The sequence below is a fragment of the Notolabrus celidotus genome, chromosome 11, assembly GCF_009762535.1.
Source record: "Notolabrus celidotus isolate fNotCel1 chromosome 11, fNotCel1.pri, whole genome shotgun sequence".
In the NCBI taxonomy this organism is placed as follows: domain Eukaryota; kingdom Metazoa; phylum Chordata; class Actinopteri; order Labriformes; family Labridae; genus Notolabrus; species Notolabrus celidotus.
Window position 1 is genome coordinate 32,649,371 of NC_048282.1, and position 22,974 is coordinate 32,672,344.

Here is a 22,974-nt window from a genome sequence, read left to right on the forward strand (position 1 = left end):
TTCATTATTATTTGCTGAAGTTGACATGCATAGCTTCAGAAACTAAAAGGGGGCGGGGCTTCAGCAGCAGTCATCTCTTTGACTGACAGGCTGCTCCAGATGTTGTGTTCACGGTGTGTCGGTGCAGTTGGAGTTGTAAGTGAAGTTGTAATGAGCAGGAATAACCCTTTGAAGTAACATGTGGTTAAATGTCAAGTATCCCTCATGGAGATCATTACGTACACCTGCTGTCATTTTTTTAATATCCACCAGCACTTAATGTCTCTGAATGACATCATCCCCTGTTAAACGCCCCTCTTTGTCCTACTTTTCATCTGTTCGTGAATAATTGTACCACTGCGGCTCCTTTGGTGAACGTACCTTCACATGTGTGTGCGCACACATGCACACACACTCCCGGGAGGATGAAGCACAACAAGTGCCTCTGTTTGAGTAACTCCATATGTGTGTTCAGCTTCAGGTCTGAACCAGAATGAAGTAGAGTCGGTTAATGGGGAACAGGCAGGCAGTCTTGTTGCATAAGGTTTGCAATAAAAAAACAAAACCTGGCTTTCCTCCGCCTCCCAGAGGACTGATGGCAGCAGAAAAGAGCGAGTGAACGGCAGCAGCCCTCTCCCGTGCCACTCCTCAACAGATGCATGTTGTATTTATTGAAAAATAAATCAGACTCAGACGAGGCCTGCCCGTGCTCTCCTCTTTGATCTCCTGCAGACTCCATGCATGTTGCTCTCAGTCCCACCTACCGGGGCCCAGCTAATGGCCACTCTGTGTAATGTTTAGGAGAGCAGGCCCTGTGCAGAGTACACGGCGGAGGCCCCGATGAGGTCGTGTGCTGCGCTCCCACGAGGACAATGAAAGTTTGGCTCTTTAAGAAAAAGGTAGCAAGAAGCCAAACACATGTAGCAGAGTTTGACCTGCCTCAGTCTCTGTCAGCACGGCTTGATGAAAAGCATGCCGGCTCCTCTGGCTTTCAACGCTAGTCTCTGACGATCAATCATGCTTAATGCAGTATCAGATACTGGTTTGTACAGTGCAGGGCAGTCTAGACCTAAACAGGGTTTTAATGATGTCGTTAAAGGCACAGAAGCTGAGTTACTGTCGGAGTCGTACAGGCTGGTTCTGAAAATGTGCAGAAATCTTAATCATCACTGTTTGGACTATTGCAGTATTTTACTACAATTAATCTCTAGCTTATTTCCTTATCTTAAAGGCTACTTACTCCCCTCTATCTGTCTTTCCAGACTCAACTCGGTCGAGGCATGATGGCTGTCTAACATGAGTCTGGTTCTGCTCGAGGTTTCTGCCTGTTAAAAGGAAGTTTATCCTCGCCACTGTAACTAGCTAAATACTGCGATGTGCAATGCTCATGGTGGATTAAGGTGGGGTCAGACTGAGTCTTACCCTGTCTTGAAGTTGGGTCTCTGTTCATAATTTGACATAGAGTGGTCTAGACCTCCTATGTTTGTAAAAGCATCTTGACATAACATTTGTTGTGATTTGGCGCTATACAAATAAAGATTGATTGATTGATTGATTGACACTTCACTGTTCAATTATGTCTATAAACTGGACTAAATAGGATGATATTTGAAAATGTACTAAAAAATTGTTAATTGAAAGGTTGTTAAAGGTCCTATGAGGAGTTTTGAACTGGCTGAGAAACAGACTGAAAATGATACTGATGCCTCTTCATGACCTTCAATAGCAAACAAGACCATCAGCAGCAACACTGACACCTTCTCTGTTGTCATTTTTGATGCCTGAAACCGCCCTGAGGGGGTAGGTTTCAGACCAGATGATGGACATCTCGCTTCAGAAACAGCCTTTATTTGACTGTTTTCATGGAGAATAATCACATTGCCTGATAAAGTTGACTGTTAAAAGACAACAGGATGAGGTTTTTGTTGAAAACACTACTTTTGCATGTATAGGACAAGAGATAAGAGGCATCACTTTGTCCACAAGGGGGGTGCCAGAATCGATACAAAACAAAAGTTCCTCACAGCAGCTTTAAGAGACTTGTATTGGTAATTTCCTCATCATACATTACGAGACAACACAATGCGTTATGACAAAATACAATACAGCTTGGTATGATTCAATAACAACACAAACCGATAGGATACAATTAAGTATGACTAGATACAACAGATATGACACAATACGACAGGATATGATATCACACAGTACGACACAACAAAATATGATATGATATGATATGATATGACACAATACGAAACGACACGACACAACAGATATGACACAATACGACAGGATATGATATGAAACAATACGACACGACAAAATATGTGATACGACACCACAGATATAACACAATACGACTTGACACGACAGATGTGACACAATTCCACACGACATGATATGACACAATTTCATATGATGACACAATACAACACAACATGACAAAATATAATATGATACGACACAACAGACATGACACAACTCGACATGATGCAACATATATGACACAATATGACACGACACAAGACCATATGACACGATACTACACGACACGACATGACAGATACAACAATATGATACGATACCACAGATAAGATACAACACGGTAAATTTCAAGTGCATTTCATAATTTCTACAGGAAAATTTGTTCAGTCTTCCTCTCCTTTTTTACTTTAAGTATGATATTTAATAAGAGTTTATATATCAATCAATCGTCAATCAATCTTTATTTGTATAGCGCCAAATCACAACAAACGTTATCTCAGGACGCTTTTACAAACATAGGAGGACATTGAATATAATGTATAATACAAGAACATAGGAATATAACATTTTGTTAAAGCCCTATGTAAAGATAGTTTCTTTAAAATGACTTGCATGTAAATATCCTCCAGAAGTTACTACTCTTAAATATATTAAACTCTAGAAAAGACAAAAATTTGCATTTTTTTGTCAGCAGTACTCAAGTTTAATACTGTTATCAGATACATTCAATGATTAATGTTCTAGTGCTAAAAGTGATGTACATTGTTGCACTCAATCAATAGTCCTGTGCTATTATATTATAAGCACAAGAACAGCATAATAATAATAATAATCCAATTCTTCATGTTTGTGTAAGTGCATTTAATAAACCAACATCCATCTATTAAAAACTGTAAACCAAGAAAAAGACAGTAATTCTGATTCTAGTGCCTGAGTTTGGATGGTGGATGTTTTCTTTTCTCCTCTTTGACAGAAAACTCAGATTCTTGACTTTGTGAATCACTGATCAATTCAATTTCAATAATTGTCCAACCCTTTACAGACCTTTAACTTCAATGTGTCCTGAAAATATCCCACAGATCATTGACTGTAAAAAATGGTCAGTTACAGTCCTCGTCATGAAAACAGAAAAACAGTCTGTGAAATATTCGTCTGTATTTGCATAAAACATGGAAAGGAACACCTGTGTTTGTGCAGCCTGTACTGTCCTGTACTGATGTATGCACAGGTCAAAGGTCAAGTGTATTTGACTGGAAATGAGACTGAGGTTGTGTGTCTATGAGTCTCAGACTATGAACCAGCGATGATGAGTCCTGGTGTCTGACTTTTAGTAATCTTTAATGAGTTTTTTTTGCTGCAGACTGAATGAGTTTCTCTGACCAAAGTCTGTCTGTCTGACTTCACAGCAGACTATTTGAACAAGACCGTGCATGACTCTGCTCCCCGTCTGCTGCTAACTGATCATTAGCATGAAGGTGTGTGTTTTGGGATGCACTTGTGGGGTTTTTTTTCCTCCTTTTTCTGCAGGATTTTAAAGCCTGAAATATCTCCTGACTGAACAAACAGAACGTCCGTTTAGGTTTGAAGCTCCCGTTATCCGTCTCCTGCAGCTCCAGGTGACTGATGAGGAGCGGTGAGAACGCTAACATAACTTAGTGCTGAGGAGACTGTTGCCAAATGATGACTTTCATGTCAAGACAGGACCTTTTCTGTGGGAGTGGAGTGATGGTTAGCGTCACAGTTTACAGGCCTGTGTAATGAAACACAGTGAAGCTGGATGTCAGCCGCAGTCTCAACACAGACTGAAGTGCTATACGCTCTTTCTTTGCAGACAAAGCTCGGGCATGAACAATACGGTTTGAGCCCCGTGTAACCAAACAGCATTCTCCATTGTTTCCAGTTGGAGCATTAGCTGAGCTGTTGTGCTTTGTGTTGATTCAGGTTGGCTTTGATTCATGTTTTCTATAGTTTGTGTGTTTGTGATGATGGCCGCACGGAACAATGACAGGGAGTTGAGTTTGCTCTATGGGTGTGGGCACCATGTTAGCAAACAGCTGTGTGTGTGTGTGTTTGTGTGTGTGTGTGTGTGTTAGAGCAGCACATGTGTGGGAACTCCGACTTTCACAATATGTCAATAAAAGATTAGACTTTTTTTATTTTCTCACATTGTTTCTATTTTTTTCCGCGGTCCCAAACCCAGCGTCACACCTCCACACACTCGAGCTTTCACTCTGACGCACACACACACACACACATTTCAACATTGAACACAACACAATGAAAGCTTTATTAGATCTGCAGCTGGAGCGCATCTCCCTCCTGGGCCTGTTAATTCTCACCTGTCTCTTTAAATGAGCTCTACATCAGGTCAGGCAGTCAGGTGTCTTATAATGAGATTAATTTATCCACCTGTAGGGCTGCTTTCCATCATTAAAAACAACAACTCTGACAGTAAAGAGGTTCATTAAGTTACATATCAAACTGTGTACCTCTCCTCCTCTATTTTTAATTTGATAAGTGATGTGAAAAATATAGACATTCTCTCTTTTAGCGTGGACCGACTTTTTCTTTTGAGCTGAAACTTACTTTAAAGCTCCTGTGAGAACTTTTCAGTTCATGATAGAATAGACTGAAATTAATACTGATGTTTCTTTATGATCTACAAAAGCAAACAAGACCACCAGCATGCACATTTAATGTTTCTCTTTAGTTATATGTGAGGCCGGAGATAACTTAGTATCAGTGACGTCACCCATCTGTTTCTGAAGCGCTGTTTTGAAGCCAATAATCGGTGGTAGCCATATTGGAAAAAACTCAATGTAACTGCCGTCGAGCAATTGTGATTAAAAGAGGTGGGCTTTGAGCCTCCTAGCCAACAGCTACAGTGTTCCCTCCTGTCAGTCTAGTCAGCTGTGCCTCTCGTAATGGAAAACTTGTGATCTCAATATCTTTGAAAGGGGAGTGTTATGAAAAAATTCATCCCCCGTACAGTGTGTGCCGATCCAGACAACACTCGTTTTTTTGTACCAGGCTTTACAAGTTTATTTCTGCTGTAAAGATCAGGTTTTTGGAATTGGTGTGTATGTGGTTTCCAGTACTTCTGGAGCCAGCCTCAAGTGGACGCTCGGGGAACTGCAGTTTTTAACACTTCCACATTGGTTTCAATTATCAAGGCCGGAGGTTGCTGCTTGGTTTTTACACATTCAACAGCAAAGATTCTCAATAAGTGATACATTCGACTAAAACTAAGAAGTACCTACACATGCAGGACAAAACCAGCAGAGATACAAGGTACTGCTTTGACAACAGGGGGCGCCAAAATCAACAGAGCAAAAGTTACTCACTGGAGCTTTAAAGTTTTTCATGTGAGTGGTAAAATTCATCTTTTTCCGCCTTGATAAAGTCATTTTAGTGAGCTGGTTTCTTCTCTAGGGGTAGTCTTGTGCACTAAGAGAGGCGGTCTTGTGCTGCTCTCACAGAAACAGGCCGGTTAAACTAAGCACACCTTCAAAACTCACCTAAGCTCTCATTCTTCAAAATTATTCTCTTGTAAAACCCCAGGATGAAACAAACCTCTGTTAGTTGTAATATAAAGACAATCAAATGTTTGTAGTGGCAGATAAATACTAAGGTTATTAAGGAGTGTTTACAATAAGAAGAGTCAGGGATGAATGTAATGAACTCCATGTTTCTTCTCTCTGGTTCTCCTACTGTAACTCTGTGTTTTTGATTCCAAAGTCCCTCCACGTAGCTTCAAGAGGGGGCAAACAAACAAACCGTACGGCCATTAGAAATGTTCAGTGACCTTCAACAGTATCATGTAAAGGGGAAAAAAAAGTTTCAGGGTCTCTGTAAAACTCCAAAACATCATTTGGAAACACTTTGACTGAAGCTTGAATCTCACCTTTGGGAGCTTTTTGAGGAGAAAGGGAAGAGAGGGGCAGAAAAACATCGCTCTGCAAAACCATTGACCCCGAGTGAACTGTATGTTTTTGCAGTTCAGTAAAACAAACAGAGTGGTGCCTCTTCCCCTGCAGAAATTATTTGTCTGTGTGCATCTCACCAGGATTGAGGAGGACTCATATTAAATGAATGTTTTAAGCTTCTGGACTGAACAGTTTTGCAGGACGCAGGAGATGAGGCGAGAAAGTCATGATGAGGTGTGAAAGTCAGAGAGATGGAGCTCTTATTCCAGGATGTCAAGACTTCCTGTTGTTTCTGCTGCCAACAAGAAGCCACACAGATCAGATCTGAATCTTTGAGTGGTAGTTACTTAGAAATGAAGTAACTCAATCTACCTTTAGGTTTTTAAATCTGCTCTCACAATCTTTTAACTCGACACTTCCTCCTGGCACTTGGCCGATAGACGCTTCATCCTACACTCTTCCCCTTCCTCCTCAGACCTGATGCAAACACACTAACAAACACACACATGTGCACGCGATGATGCATGCAGTTGCCTAAGTGCTAGGTGTGCTCTGGCAGGACAAGCTGTAACCGGGGGGGGGGGGGGGGGGGGGACTGAAGGAGGGGGGGGGGGGGGGGGGGGGGTAATAAACAGACAGGAGGTCCGTGCCAGCAGAGGTTTGGCTTTTTGAAATCCATGAAAGTTATCAGTTTATCCTTGTCAGTGCAAAGATCATCACAGAGCAGATCGTCTCCCCGCTCGTTATGATGGATGGGCCTTGTATCACATAAAGTCAGATCTGTAATCTGGATTTTGAATTTATCGTCAGCCTTTCCCTCAGTGCGTCATATAATTCCCCACGCCGACAAAGACTGATTACCCACCAATTTTCCAGACTGCGAGGATGTGGCAACCCGTCGGAGCTGATTTAAAACTGTCCTCGGGAGCCAGAGTTGTGATGGTGGTGAGGACACTTCTGCCAAACTTAACTGCAAGCCTGTTACTCCAAAGCCACAAGCTCTATCCTTAATTATAAATCATGTTGAAGACATCGGAGTCTAACGTCATTACGGCCGTTCCAAGCTTTAATGTCTTTAGCATCAGCTGTGCTTTGCAAAGCTGTCTGTTTGCACCAAAGGAGATCAAGCTCTTAACTTGTGTTAACCGGAGGCTGCAGTAAGTGTTGTAAAGGGTGTTGGAGCGTCTTCGCATGTAGCGTGCCAGTGTTTGGAGGATTAAGCGATAAGGTAATAATCCTGATTCACCTCAGAGGACTCCAGTCATCTTCTTCCAAACAAGAGCGGCTTTATTACAGCTGTGAGACGAGCTGCGCTGCTCATCGATGACACAGCCTTGCAGCGGGCATGCCTGTGTTCGTAGAACCCCATGTGTGTGCGTGTGAGTGTGGGAGTGTTGGCGTGTTTGCAGGATGTGTGGAAACAAGGGTTGCATGAGCAGGTGCCACGTGGCGCTGGATGTGCTAAGCCCAGGACGAGGGCCGCTGTGGGGCTGCTGGAGTGTGTTCTCAGCTGTCAGGGAGATTGTGGGTGTTTGTGTGTTTCATGTATAGTCACTCATGCTATACCCCCCCGAACCTCGCCACTAATCCGGGGCAGATCTGAGAGCAGGCATGCAGAGGGGGGAACACACGCGACACACGCTCACATGACACATGTTGTCTCGCACACATTCAGACGCTCACAGTCCGAGGCACGCACGGCGTCCTGTCAGCTGTCCGGCACGGTCCCTCTCTCCCTCCTCTCTCCCTAGTCTGTATTGTGTTGGGGAAACTGATCCAGATCTAGGATAAAGAAAGTCAGGTCGTCCTCTTATCCAAGTATCAATCATCCCTCTCTCTGATAGGAATGTTGGAAATTGCAAAAATCCCTGTTGCACATATCCTGAGCTTACAGCGGTTATTTTAGCTGTATTTCTTCAGGTATTTGTCAAGAATGTAAGATTAAAAGCTTTCATAGGTTTTTCCTTTTGATGCTCTTTGCTCCATCTCTTCTCTTTATCCCATCATGCACCCGTTTGTCTTGGCCGAAGCGTCAGATATTTTCAGCTGCTTCACTCGCAGCAGGAATGTGAACGCCCTACCTATCCGAGCTATTGTCTAAATATGGCATCCGATTTTTCTTGGGTTTCTCCAAACCGGCCGTCCGTCTGTCTGCACACCTCCTGGAGAACATAGCACCTCTGTGCGATGAGACATTTGACTCTGCTGCACCAAAAATGTGAGAGCATTTATTGGCGGGGACTTCAGAGAAGCAGAAGCGGGTGATGGTGTAACAGATTTCTGTGACTTGTTTGCTCTCTGCGGTGTGGTCGTCAGACTGGAGGTTGAGGTCTGTGACAGAGGTGAGACTCTTCATTCCAAGGAAACTTCTCAAACGTCATTGATGCAACGGTTGAGAAATAATAACGTAGGTTTGCAGTGTTCCCATGATCCTCCTCGGTCCAGATTTCTCAACATCTTTTATCACCTGAAAACATTTTAAAGGGTCCTTTTGTTCCGTGTATGTAGGGATATTTAAGACCCTTAAAACACGGCTAAGATGAACTCATTTTGGCCTTTACAGTGCAGCAAGCAGGGTTTGGATGTTTTGCATCTTAAAGCCTAAACAGTCACAGATTACAGATGTCTACTCCTGGTGCAAACCCACCCTCGGCTCAGCTGTGATGTTCTGCTACATGTGCTGCAGACAGTGCTGAAAGTTGCATAGACTATGGAGTCTAAGCACAATCTACTTGACAAACTATGTAAAAGCATCATTCCTAAAGTAACCCAAGCATTTTTATCTGCATGAAATGTTTTCTTATGAGCACATATTTTAGAGATGCAGGGATATTTGACCTGTTGACTGACATCAGCCTATCTGCAAATATCCTGCAATGCACCAATGTCAGTTTTGATGTTTATTTGATGTGTTGCATCAATTTAATGAGGCTGATTCAGAGAGGAATGTTTTAGTTGGTCAGAAGGAGTCAGCTGTTGGACAAGCTCTGATTTGTTTTCCTGGTGAGAAAATGTCTGCAGTGAAGGAGTATTACAGCATCTCTGAGAGATTAAGAGCATGCATGTTGTAAGATATGTTCAGTGACATTTAAAGATGAAGGACTACCAGCAACAACTCAAAGACATCAAACCTCATAGATTATTTGATAAACAGACATTAAGATTCCAAATGCAATGAGAATTGGCTCTGAATCTCCAGCCTATATCCCAAAACATAAGCATCAACACCAGTGTATGTATGCTAGGCCTGTATCCTCAAATGATGTCTTCAAACTGATCAAATGACATTACTCTACTTGAATGTTGACACGGTGAGCTTGTTAACAAACAGCTGCCAGTTTACACACATGTACTGGCATTAATGGAAGCCTTGTATGTCTCCACCTGATCAATGGAAGCCACATCACTTCAGTCAAAGCCTGCTGTCTGCTATTGGACACAGCACACAGTCATGTCTTCTTTTGTAAGATGACTTTAGGGACTTTTTTTGTGCCTTTATTAAGAGGATAGGATGGAGGGTAGAGTAGAAAACTGGGAGGAGAGAGCGGGGGATGACATGTAGAACTGAATGCTTTATGGACTATTCTGTGTACATGGGGGTGCAATTGAACCGCTAAGCTGAACTAGCACCCCTACAGTCTGAAAGCAGTGGCATTGATTGGACCAGTGAAATGTCTATAAATCCAAAACAATGAGCTGAAAGGCTCTAAAACACTCACATAGAGGATGGAGCCACTGAGAGGAACCATTCAAAGCATAATGGTTCCTCTCAGTGGCTCCATTACTACAAGGGAAATCTGTCAGGTTTCATAAGTCCTATCATTCAGTTTTTATACAGAACTATTAGTTTAAAGTTAACAACAACTTAGTGTGAAATTTAAATTGACTTGCCTGTAGTTCTTTCACAGGAATGGTCCTTTAATTCCCTGTCATTTCACACTTTATTGTAGGGACCTTTTTCCATGATTTTACCTTGGTGGGTTAATCATAGTTTTAACATATAGAAAGTTATTTTAATATCAGATTAATATCCTTAAGTTGAGTTGTGTTTACTGCAGCAGAGCATGTCGTGTCCTCCACAGTCAACAAGGCCGTTCCCTGAGCCTCACTGACTCCTGCCTCTCAGTCTCTTTCTATTTAAAACCTCCCCTCCGGTCCTTGGTCGGGGGCTCAGCCTGGGTACACTGATCCTGGGTGTATGAGCGGAAGGGAGGAGCCGGTGCCGGTGGTGGCAGAGGACAGAGAAGAAAGGCAGAGAGAGGAAAAAGAGGAGAAGACCCAGGGCTCGTGGAGCTCAGAGCGGGGCTGTTTAATCTCGGCAGGACCGTCAGATGGCTTTGACAGAGCGCAGGCTCCAATTAGGCTCCAAGATTAGGGGGGCTTTGTACTTCTGAAAAGCTTCTGGATGGACCTTTTTTTTCTCCTTCCTGTCTTGGGTTTATATCTTTACTGGGACTCCTCACCCTTCCTTAACCTTATCCCTTCCCCCCTTCCCACCTTTCCTCCCTCCTTCTGTCCTCTTCCAACCCCGCGATCTGCTCTTTGAAATCCGTGATTATAGCTGACTAGACATTGAGAGGAGTGGATTAATAAGGCGGACCGTCAGTGTGTGGCACTTAGCAGTAAGTTAGCAACCCAACAAGGGGGCAAGTTGGATGTTTATTGGGGTCCTGGGTGCCTGCTGGCATGGAAACGGAGCCGAGCTGCAGGAGTGAGAGAGACTCCTGCTCCAGTCTGCAGAATGTGACGGTAGAGTACCAAAGAAAGAGACATTATGCATGAAATCTGAGAAACTTTGTTGCACTTAAACTCTAATTTAAGCTCAAACATGCAGCAGTCTGTGTGTTGCATCAGTATGGTTACTTAAATGAAGCTTGTATAACAGTGTCTGTCTCAGGGGATGGCGTCTACTCTTTGCATATCTGTAGTTGTTGTGTTTACATGAGAGCTGCATTCCCTCGCTTGCTCTCCATTCCCTGTTGTGCACACATATTTATTTACACACACGCACAGACACACTGCTCCTCCTGAGCACATGGAAACAATGACAGGAAGTACATTAGCGGGACCTCCATTGTATCTCTCCATACATCCTCGCTTCCTGAGCCGACAGAGGGGTGAGGACCAGTGGAAGAGCACCCTGGTGCCACCCGGGGCCCCATGGTGTGAGGCGAGGTGAGGGAAAGAGGGTGGGTGAGGTGGGGGTCGGATCTGTCTGGGTTGTAATCCTGCAGCCTTCTGCCGCCTGTCGCCTCGGCTGCAGAGCTCCGCGGTCTGGACGTGTCCCAGTTCCTGACCTGTAGTCCGTTTCATTGCCTCATTTCCTTTGGTAGGAATTTGGATTATGTAACGTCGGGCTGGTCTCAGGTCAGCACACGAGGTGAAAAACTAACTTTAAGTCAATTAGATGTCCCACTGAGGGGAGACAGATGGCGAGAGGTGGGAGTCTCAAACCTCAGGAATGCTCGTGGCAGACTCTGTGGTCATTTAACGGTGGCAGAAACAATGGTGGGGCAGAGAGACGAGGATTTTAAATGTGTGGGACTCTTTTAACTCTGGTCTTGCCTTTAAAATGTTTCTGTATTTATAATACAGGGACTTCATGCACAGTTGTCCCTGCACTGATACCTGCATAAAAAACACCTCCAACATTGCCTAGAATATGAAAAAGGTAATCAGTGGTCCATCTATTGTTGCAATTATCCACAGAAATTGAGTTTACACCAACTATTTAGACTTTTTTTTTGCTTTTACAGAAAATGATCCTTAACAGCAACAAAATGTTAAGACTGAACAACAGCAACGGCTATTTTTAGAGCAATTATAATAGTAACATTGTCAAATGTGCATTTTAAGGCTGTTAGTAGTTAGTTGGTAAGTTGGGATAATTCAAACTTGTTTAAAAACTATAAAGAGGCACTTTCATCTTAGAAATGCTGGTAAACAAAAAATTAAAAATAATTAGAAAATGAAAAAATACTAAAAAATAAAATACAATAAAAATGCTCAAAAAATAATGATCAAAAATGAAATAACATAATGAAAATAAAATAAGAATAGTAAAAAATAATGATCAAAAATCAATAAAATAATATAAATTAAATTAAATTGAAATAGTAAAAAAATAATGATTAAAATTAAATTAAATAATGAAAAACAAAATAAAATAAAATAACCAATACAGCAATAAAAAACAAAATAATATTTATGTAAAATGATAATAATAGAAAATAAAAGATATAATAAATGCTGGCACATAGTATGTGAAGAGAGACTGCAGCGATATTGCTGTGAACGTAAGTTTGTTTCTTTTTGCACTGCTTGTTTTATGGTTAACATTTGTTGTGTGTAATAAGTATGATCATACAGTAAGGATATAAACCCGGTCACATACAAACAGGGTCTGTCGTAAAGCCTACAGCTGTGAAATAACATCATCATATATACAGGTTTTCATGACACTGATACAGAAGGGCTCTCAGTTCTCTAAATCCAAGTCTGTGTATCAGAACATGACATGATGTACGAATAAACAGGATCAGGTCTGACTCTTTGTACCCAGCAGTCTTATGATCTAATGTTCCTTCTCCTTTGTCCTCCTCCCATCCCCGTCCCTCTCTCTTTCTCTTCGTCTCCCTGTTTCCTCTTTTAGGTTTGCCACCACCCAGACTGCCAGGACCTGAATAGCAAAAGCCCCCTTCACCTGTGTGAGTCATGTGACTCCCGCAGCCATTCAGAGAACACAGACAACATGCACTTTGACCGGCACCCCCGATTTGACTTACAACCTCAAGGTCAGTATTCATCTGAGCTTTTTCCTGCTCTTACCGTGATGTCATACGCATTACCTCATCAGAGGATCTCACTGTGTAAATAAATATCAGGGACAGGCAGGACTAAGTGTCTAAATGTGGAAAAATGTAATGGAACATCTTTTCTACTCTTCATCCTGGGAATTTTATACAAACTTGACTGTAAGAATGTTGTGTTTTGTAATAATAATTATTCATTTTTCATTTCTCACCAACTTTAAGCCTCATTATTATACTGACTTCTCTCTTTTAACCTCATTTATCTGACCCAACACTGTGTATTCATGACCTAATTGCTGCATCAGTAGCGTGTGAGATTTACACTCCATTCAATTAATTAAAAAAGCTGAAGTAGAGGTTTTCTAGAGGAATTAATTGGATGTTTTTTTAGACCAAATGAAGAACTTTTACAGCTTTAGAGTTGTTACTTCATGAGTTGAATTCTAACATTTGCATGGCCATTTTTGCAGCTTTTTTTCTGTCACTTTTGGACGTATGAAGGTAGGATGACGACCTATAAATAAAGAAGTAATTTGCATTCTCAATCTGGTTGACAGAGCTCTGATTTTCTTAAATTTTGAAGTGATGAAGTCCCCTCAAATGACATGAACTGCACTACAAATTATACTTCAACAGTCTGAAACAAAGTGGTGATAATCTGTGAGATTTCTGACCTTATCCTAAATCAGTGGAGGTAAATTTGATTTATTTTTCTGGTGCTCAGAGACTCAAAAAATCTGGTTCCTCTGGATGATCCACAGACCTCACTGTGAAGAGTTTTTATTGGAACGACTCTCTTCTGTGTCGGTGATGAAACAATCCAGAGCAGGTTTCCCAAGTCTGACACTGCGGCCTCCAGGCTACAATTAAGCTTCCTCTTCCCGCTTGTATCTTCTGCTTCTTTTGACAAATCAGCAAAATTAAACATATAAAGGGTGAGCTGAGCTTGTAGCACCTACTTTATACATTACTCTACAGAACACTTGTTGCAGTTGTAGCAAGTCTAGAGCAAGTCCTGGAGTTACACAGAGTATTTTTCCTATTTTTTTATAGAGGTTATGAACGTTTGTTTGTATTCGATGACAAAGATAAGCATCAGGAAAGACATTGAATCCAAGAAGAGATGGTACTGATAATTTCTTTTCATGCTTTGTGTACACAACAATCTAAATCCAGTCTTCCTCCTTTGAATGTGGTGCATGTAGAAATCTCAAACCTCCAAAAATTAAAGTGCAACTATCTTCTGTCACAACCGTTCAGAACTGAATCAAAAGTTCCCTCAGCTGTGATCCAGCAGAAAGTATGACCGCTATGTTTTCTTGACCCTTAGCCTCCATCCTGGCTCGGAACGTGTCCACACGCTCCTGTCCCCCTCGCACCAGCCCCCCCTCTGACCTGGAGGAAGAGGATGAGGGGAGCAACGACCGCGGGTGAGTAACCCCTCTGTGACGTCACCCTCTTGTTGAGGATGACTAATTACCATGAAAAAATCTCTATGGTCACATTAAGCAGAAGTTTATTTGAATGTAGGGTGGTTTTTTTTGTAGTATGAGTGATGTGATTCTGTTTGTGTGTTACTGTTTTGCAGGGAGCGTAAAACAGGGGGGATGAAGCTAGTGAAGAAGAAGCCACGGAGGCGGCACACTGATGTAAGTAATCACACACACATGAGCTGCATTGTGCAACAGAAGAAAAGTCTCCCTATGACGCGTGTGTCAGTCTCATTTCTGTTCCTGGAAAGAGTCTACAGTTTCTCTGCAGTCCCATAAAGACACATGCTTTTCACAAACATGCACCATATAAGAAGGTGGTTACGTAATCAGAGAGCAGCAGCCTTTTCTTCTCTGCGGCACATAATGAGAGCTCTCTGGCTGCTCTTTGTCTGGCCGTGCAGAGCAGGAGCCCCCCTGTGGACCCTCTGAGAGCTCACATACAGCACGAGCTGCTCCACCTGTGTAAACTAACAGAGTGTCTGTTCCCCCCCTGCAGGACCCCAGCAAGGAGTGCTTCAGCCTCAAGTTTGATCTCAACGTGGACATAAACACAGAAATAGTACCTGCGATGAAAAAGAAAACCCTGAGGTAAGAGAGAGAAACGGAGAAGCTGCGTAAAAATGAATCAGAAGAGTCGGATTTGAAGCAGAGCTAACATTATGTCTCATCTGTGATGCTACCAGAGAGGTGCTGGGTCCAGTATTTGAGAGGAACGGCATTGAGCTGTCCCGGGTTGACTTATTCCTGGATCAGTCTAACACGCCGCTGTCCCTGAACTTCGAGGCGTACCGTTTCGGAGGACACTACCTCAAAGTCAAAGGTAAGAACATCTGGAGTGTCATAAACACATTTCAGCACAGGCGGAGCCCCACCTAGCAATTATAACCTATCCTCCGCCTGAGTCACTCAGGGACACATACAAAACACTGTATATGTTCCTCTGGAGGCATTAAATAATAACATACGTATGAACTGAGATGCTGAAGGGTTTCCTTTCTTAACTCATGCAAACAACTGCAAGAGTTGCTGCAGACTGGGCACAGATCTACACTTTAAAGTAACACAATAAGCTCGTCAGTGACAGCTGTAAGATCTCTGAGTGAGCTGCTGCTTCCATATGTTTGTTTTTTAATCTCCAGCAGGTCTTGTCTTGAGCTAGATACTTTCAGCAGTCAGAAAAAACTCAATATGTAGAATATTTTGAATTTAATCCATCAATCCTTCTTTTGCAGAGTATATTCTCTGCTAATCACTCTCACTCTTCCCAAAGCATCCTTTTTTCATCCAATCTTCCCACTGCAGCAACAGAGAACACTTTGTTTTGGCACTTGATTATTCTCCACAGCTCAGCATCAGGCTGTATTAACCTCCACTTTATGCAAATCAGATGAACTTCAGCTGCTTTTATTTACATGTTCAGTCTTCAAAAAGTGTGGCGAAGCTAAAATATGCAACACAAGGTGACTACACTAGATAAGGCTCACAGAGTCAGTGACATCTTTTAAATCTCTTCTTAAGACCCACTTTCACAGACTTGCTTTTAACTTTTTATTCTGATTTATTTATTTATATTTTTTAATCTAACTAATTAATTGTATTTAATTAAATTTTATAATTTGTAATTTTATCATTTATTTTTTTAATTTATTTAAAAAATCTGTCCTTTTCCAATTTTATATTTTCTCTGATGTGATATCGTTTCCTTCCTAAAATATTTTTATTGTCCTTTATTTATTTGTATCTATTCATTTATTGATTGTTTTTTTATTCATTTTCATTTATTTATTTATTTTAATTTTAAAACCTCTGAACAATTATATATTTGGTCCACTGTCTTATTATTTTTTTTATTTATTTATTTATTTAATTCATTTCTTATTTACTTATTTTTCTTTATTTCTTTATTTATTGTTATTTATTTATTTACATATTTTTGAAAACCTCTTAACAATGATTTATTGGTCTACTGTCTCAAATATTTATTCAATTTAAATTGCGTTTATTCTTTTAAATCTTTTGCGTTGTATTTTGTTTTTTCATTGTTAGAATTAATTTCTACACTCCTCTCTGTTAAAGGTTTATTTTGTCACCCGAATCCTGCCATGCTTTGTTTGTCAGAGCACTTTGTAAACATTTGTTTTTAAAGGTGCTCTATAAATAAAGTTATTACTATATCATTAATAAATTAATAATCCTAAACTTGTAAATGAAGTGACATCAGCAGTGATGGAGAGCGTTGATCAGTCTGTTCATAGAGAGTTGACTGTAGCCTTGATATAGATCTGTGATTCGACGTCACTCTGTTCTTATCTGACTGAGCAGGACACACGACGTGTTTCCTCCCACGCCTTTCTCTCTAGCAGGAGGGGGAAAAAGGAGTAGCCCTGCTTTAAAAGTGATCAAACCTAAGAGTGAGAATGTTCTACATGTTATTAAGATTCCCATGACTCTTAATAACACGTCAGAAGCAGCCTGATGACTCTGCCAGGTTTCTCTCCCATAATGCCTCAGTGGAAAGAGGGCTGCTGCCTCGTCTCTGCGATGGCTGCGGTTATGTTTCTGGATCAAAGGGCCATTCAGGCCGTCCATAAAAGAGATCCTGTGCCATGACTAATTGCTATTCTTTTGAAAGTGTCAGCCTGTTAACTCGCACCTCCTGACCGCAGTCTGGAGTTACACACAGTCTGAAGCGGAGAGGTCGAGGGCCTCGAGTCCTCCGCTGTTTATTTACGTGGCTGGAAGAAAAAGAGGAACACTTTTCTCTGTGTTATCAAATTTTAAAGCATCAGTAGTATTTTTTGTATGTGAGAACAAGAGATCACAAACCTCAAAGTGACTAGAGGTCATGGTGATAAAACCTTAGAGACATATCAACCTATTCTTCATTTCCTTACGGAGCAATTTGGCATCTTTCAGCTCATTTATTTTGATTTCCAGCTGCCAGATTGAAGGTTTTAGTCTAGTTTTGCAGCTCTAAGTTGTTGTTTTCATGTGCAACAGACTACAGTTTCCCTTAATAGCTCCAGAAAATAATTGCATGAGTGGCAGCAGACAAAGTAAGCTGCTAGCTAACAAACGTTGAGGTGTATTGAAGCACTTAAAAGGCCAGATATCAGCCTTTAGAGTTAAAAGGGAGTAAATATTAGACTTGTATTTGCAAGAAGGCTGGAAATGCATCTCTGGAATAAATGCTTACATTGTTTTTGTCTGTTTGAGTCCTAGTTTGTCTGCTTTACTCAGTTTTATCCCCATTATTATGTTTGCTGGAGCCTGTAGAGTGATTCAACCTAAAGACATGATATGATCTTGATTCATGGGGTGTGGTGCTTTGTTCTAAATCACTCCAAACCAATATGAAATATAAATGCATGTAGAAAGAAAACATCTTCAATGTGACATGTTGCATCGGCAGATATAATGTCGTTAAGCCGTTGCAATCCCTCCTCCAGACGACTCAAACCTCTTGTTTTTATCTTCCAGCGCGGGCAGGCGATGAGCTGAAGGTGGAGCAAGGCGTGAAGGACATGCGGTCTCTCAGTCTGCCTAACATGAAGCCCTCTGCGGGTCAGAGCCCTTACATCCTCACCCCCGGCACCGAGAAGGTGGAACACGGTTCTCTGGGACGCAAAGAAAACATCGATCTGCTGGTGAGTGACTTCACAGTTATTACACTTCACATGACTCTTTAACTCATCACATCAAAACAGAACCCCTGTAAACCACACACAGAAACAGACACACCCAGTGACTCGCTTTGACACACCTTCTTTCTTTTCCATAACCTCACCTCCTCTTCCTTTTCTCCCATGATGCCTTGTGCAAGTGAGGTATCTTGATAATCCCATCATGAGCTCATTGTTTTGCATCACCTCTGTCCGTCCTGCGCGCAGCTCTGGGAATGTATTTTTGGATTTCCCTTTCAGTCTCCAGCTAGCTGTGTGTGTGTGTGTATCTGTGTGTGTGTACTTTGTGCTCACAGTCATGTGCGTGCATGCCAGCCTGCTCTTCGCCCGCTGACTGATCCCCTGAATCTCATATAATGATGAGTTCACTCAGGAACACTTTGTGCCACTTCAGCACTTCCTGCAGCCACAGGAAGTGTGTTTTATGTCGCTGTTGAAAGATGCAGAGAGGTCGACTGAGGTCTGCAGGATCCTGATCCACTTGGCTGCCAAACACAGGCGTGGAAATAAGGCAGACAGTCATCAGGTTCATGTTGTGGCACATGAGTACCCTGTTAAAAAACATCTCTCTGTGGTTCTGGAGGTTTAGCTGTTGAGGATGATTAAGCATTGAGACACGTTTCCTCAGCACTAGAGCTAGACAACTATCTCATGCTTTCATCTTAGCTTTTCTTTTTTTTAAATGCCACTAAATGGGAAAAAATTTTCTAGTACAGAGTCCAAGGTGCCCAGCTCTGCTTGGTTACTGTTGCTTTAAGTGTCAGGCTTATAATTCTATTTTATTGTATTCATTTCGGGGTGTTTTTCACTCAAGGAAACATAACAAATGGCACGCAAAGAAGATATAGCATGTATGGTAGAAGCCTGCACATGGCTTATGGAAACAACACCCAGAATACATAGAGAGGATTCAGATTGGATCATGCATTGATAATGTTTATGATCACATCTACAAAACAACACAATATCAACATGAGAGCAAACACAACTTACAGATGTTTAAAGCTCCTGTGAGGAGTTTTTATGTGGTCGTGAAATGGACTGAAATTAACAGTGATGCCTTTTTATGACGCCTGCTCAGGTGTACTACTACTACTCGTCTCATCACTATCATCACTCTCTCTCTCTCTTTCTATTCATCTCCCTCTATCCCTCTCTCCAACACGGTCTCAGCAGATGTGTGTCTAACATGAGTCTGGTCCTGCTGGAGGTCTCTGCCTGTTAAAGGAAGTTTGTCCTTGCCACTGTAACTTGCTAAATGCTGCAAAGTGCTCTGCTCATGGTGGATTAAGATGAGATCAGACTGAGTCCTGTCTGTAAGATGGGACTGGATCCTATCCTGTCTTGATGTTGGGTCTTTGTTAATAATAGAACATAGAGTACGGTCTAGACCTGCTCTGTTTGGAAAGAGTCTTGGGATAACATTTGTTGTGATTTGGCACAATAAATAAAGATTGATGATTGATGATTGATTGATTGATTGATTGATTGATAGTGTGTGCTAGAACTGTCAGCATAAGGCTGCTGCACAAGTGAGCATGTGTCTTCAAACTTCATACCTTTATATTACTTTAAAGTCTGGCTTATTTATCCAACAGAGAGATTCATTACAGCCCGTCATCATAAAGCATGACATCATATCATTGGAGCATTTTTTCCTTGTTGTGGATCAACCAATCACAGCTGTTCTGTCTTCTTCAGTGAGAAGAAAAATGATATTTATTCACCTTGACGCTGTGGTGTGATGATGAAGTAAAGCTTTGTGTGCTTGTAAACAACATGCATTTAAATCTAACAGTTCTGGACAAGTGCAAACAAAGCCTGCCGCCTTGATGCATGTGCAGTTGATATAAACAATAAATGCCATGTGCACACTGAGATGATGACATCAACATTCACCAAAACTTGTTGATTTCAGTGACCTAAAACTACATTTTTGGGAACATAAGTACAAAACGCTGAAAAAAGTGATGTTTTCCAAAATATCTTAATTCGTTTCAACAAGGCTTAGTAAGTAAGTAAGTAAGTAAGTAAGTAAGTAAGTAAGTAAGTACCTTTCACAGACATAGTCACAAGGTGCTTCACAGAGAATTAATGTCAACAATACAATGTGCAATAAATAAGACAATAATGAAAGCAGACAAAATAACAACAAATTACAAAAGATGGTCAAAAGCCACAAATGTGTCCTAAGGTGCTTTTTAAAAGTCTTGGTGGAGTTATCACAGCACACTTGTGGTGGAAGATTGTTCCACAGAGTTGGAGCCGCATGCTCAAAGGCACGGTCACCTGTAATAAGTCATTGACCCCTTTAGACACGTTCAGACCCTCTTGCAGGTGAGCCCGATTGTGTGTACGTGCACCGTTGCTAAACAGACTAATGCTGATGTCACCGTAGCCTGAGGCAGGGAAACAGGTAGAGGCTCAGCCTTCTCACTGCCATCTGTGATGATGATACGTCATTGAAGTTAGTCACCGGGCAGAGACGTAAACAGAGGAGGCGGCTGAGGGAAGCAGAGTTTTAGTCATACAGCATCAGCCCCACTGTTACCGCGCTGTATTGTTCTCCTCTTTTGTTCCTGCCGTCAAACCACCGTGTGTGATTTGATTTGTGAAGTTTGGCCAAATCGTTTCAGAGCTGCCGCGCTGCAGGTGACGACTTGTCAGCTTTATTGGCTGTGAGTTTGGAAAGAGTGATGTCAGCGGCGTGTTCAGTTGAAGCGCAGGCCTCAGGAGGGCGGTAATGCTTCATGTTGCAGCTGTTGGAGGTCTGGCAGTGAGCTTCTGTCTGTGCTGCAGGATCTGCTGCTCACTGGAGTGCAGCTGTGTGGAGGTACAGAAGATGGTTCCCTGGGGCTTTAAGCAGACTGTAAATTGACGCTTAAGTTCATCCAAAGAATGTTATTTTGATGGGTTATAATTTATTTAGGCCCTGACTCCTTAAAAATGTGTTTCACAGATTTACATACTGGAATATTTGGGCTTTGCTCTGAAGTAGAAAGCGGGTGCAGAATTTTGCATTAGAAAGAAGTTTTCACCCTCAGGAGGTAAGGATAGCAAGTTTCTTTATATGTGTTTAAGAAGGATTTTGTGACATTTGAACCAAGAGCTCACACCAGTAACAAGTGCAATATGAAAATATAGAAATGCACAGGAACCAAAAATATTGCAGTGACTTTCTGGGTACAGTTTTGTATCCAGTGGTGCTGCTTTTGCTCGAGAGTTCAGTCTCACACTCTGATGTTTAGAGACTACAGTCTCCAAGCTGCAACCACAAGTTTGACTCCCATCCTCGCCAGTTTTCTGCATGTCGAAACCCACTTTCTATTCCCTCTTTCAAACCCTCTGTGCTGTCCTCTCTTCTCAATAAAGACATGAAAAAACAACAACATGGCGCCTAGCAGTTTAACCGTGTCGCTGGTTTGACTCTTGGCCTCGGCCGTTTGCTGCATGTCATCCCCCTCTCTCTACTCCCCACATTTCCTGTTTCTCTTCAGCTGTCCTATCAAAGACAGGCAAAAATATCCAAATGATATAACTTTTAAAAAAAGAAAGACAACAAAACGTAATCTTTACAACAAAGGAAAACTTTTGCAATGCACTGCACAGATTTTTTTACATGCATTATGATGTTTAAAGAACAGAGGAGACATACAGTAGATGAATGTTTATGAGTTTTAACAAGGTATTTGAGCTTCTTGGTGTAAAAACTTGAGGAGTCAGAAGTCATTGCTCAAAGGGAGTATTTTTGCAGGTTTTAATACATGTCTGGATTGGCTGTGTATGCACAAAATACTGATTCAAGCCTCTTAAGTATCAGTGTTTGCTTGTATGTTTGTGAAATTATAAATAAAAGCAACATATATTTGGGTTTTTCAGTCTTGGTCAATCAAAATCAGCCTCACCAATTTGTTGACCAGAGCATTTGTCACATTTTTCTCATCATTCATTGACCAAATGTTAGGAAATATCCTTATTTAACATGTTAAAGCCTCATTCAGATCTTTCTCCAGAGTGACCTGGCCTATAAAGAATTATTATATCAAGAAATATGAAGAATGGAAACCAAAGAAATCTTGCATTACAGCCCTAAACATCTCATTCCTGCGGTTGTGAAGCCGTTTGGTAAGAATGACTCATGAATTATTTGGATCTTGGACTCTACAAAGAGTCTCTGAGAGCCGCAGAGCCAAATCTCCCTGAAGTCTGTGGATACTTTTGTCTTTAACAGTCTCAGCAGCAGAGCGCTTGTGATCCGTTTTGGGTGCCAGCCCGTGTTTTATGAAAGCTTGTTTGGAGGACAAAAAGCTCCACTTGGACGTGCGGACGCTGGAGTGCGGTCCTTTGAGTTTCTATGGCAGCAGCTTTGGCACCCGCTGTAAAACGCATGCGTGCCTGCTTTTTATTGAATCGAGGGCTTTCTGCTCCGAGACGTGGAGATGTTTGCACAGTGACCGATACTCTGCAAGCCTGGCATTGCAGCGGCTTGTGCCAGGCTGCAGAGGAACCACAGCTGAGTCCTGCAGAGTGTTTCTGCTTTATGACTGCATGCATGTTAGATTTTATGGACTCTGGCAGCGCCGTGATTCGCTGCAGAGAGCTTTGATGATCCAGATTGATTATGTTACAACGGGGAGCCTGGAACGCAGCACTGATTGGTCGAAGAAACATTCCAACCTTGCTGATAGTTCCCATAAAGCACCGCCATCCGTCTGGGCCTCGCTCTTCATGCAGCATCTGCAAATAAAGCGCCCTTTAAGACTAATACAGTATCAGACATGTGTGTGGGAAGAGTTGCACCTTCAACCTGCAT

General features: G+C 41.8%; 1 protein-coding gene across 3 annotated transcripts in view; it reads left to right on the forward strand.

The window, feature by feature from the left end:
• plekhg5b (pleckstrin homology domain containing, family G (with RhoGef domain) member 5b) overlaps positions 1-22,974 on the forward strand; it is a 104,305-nt gene that overhangs the window by 58,762 nt on the left and 22,569 nt on the right. For all 3 annotated transcript variants that reach the window (XM_034696229.1, XM_034696230.1, XM_034696231.1), the window contains 6 exons: positions 12,826-12,967; positions 14,316-14,415; positions 14,574-14,634; positions 14,975-15,066; positions 15,162-15,298; positions 17,959-18,125. In XM_034696229.1, the coding sequence (XP_034552120.1) occupies positions 12,826-12,967; positions 14,316-14,415; positions 14,574-14,634; positions 14,975-15,066; positions 15,162-15,298; positions 17,959-18,125 (699 nt within the window). The remainder of the gene's footprint in view (positions 1-12,825; positions 12,968-14,315; positions 14,416-14,573; positions 14,635-14,974; positions 15,067-15,161; positions 15,299-17,958; positions 18,126-22,974) is intronic.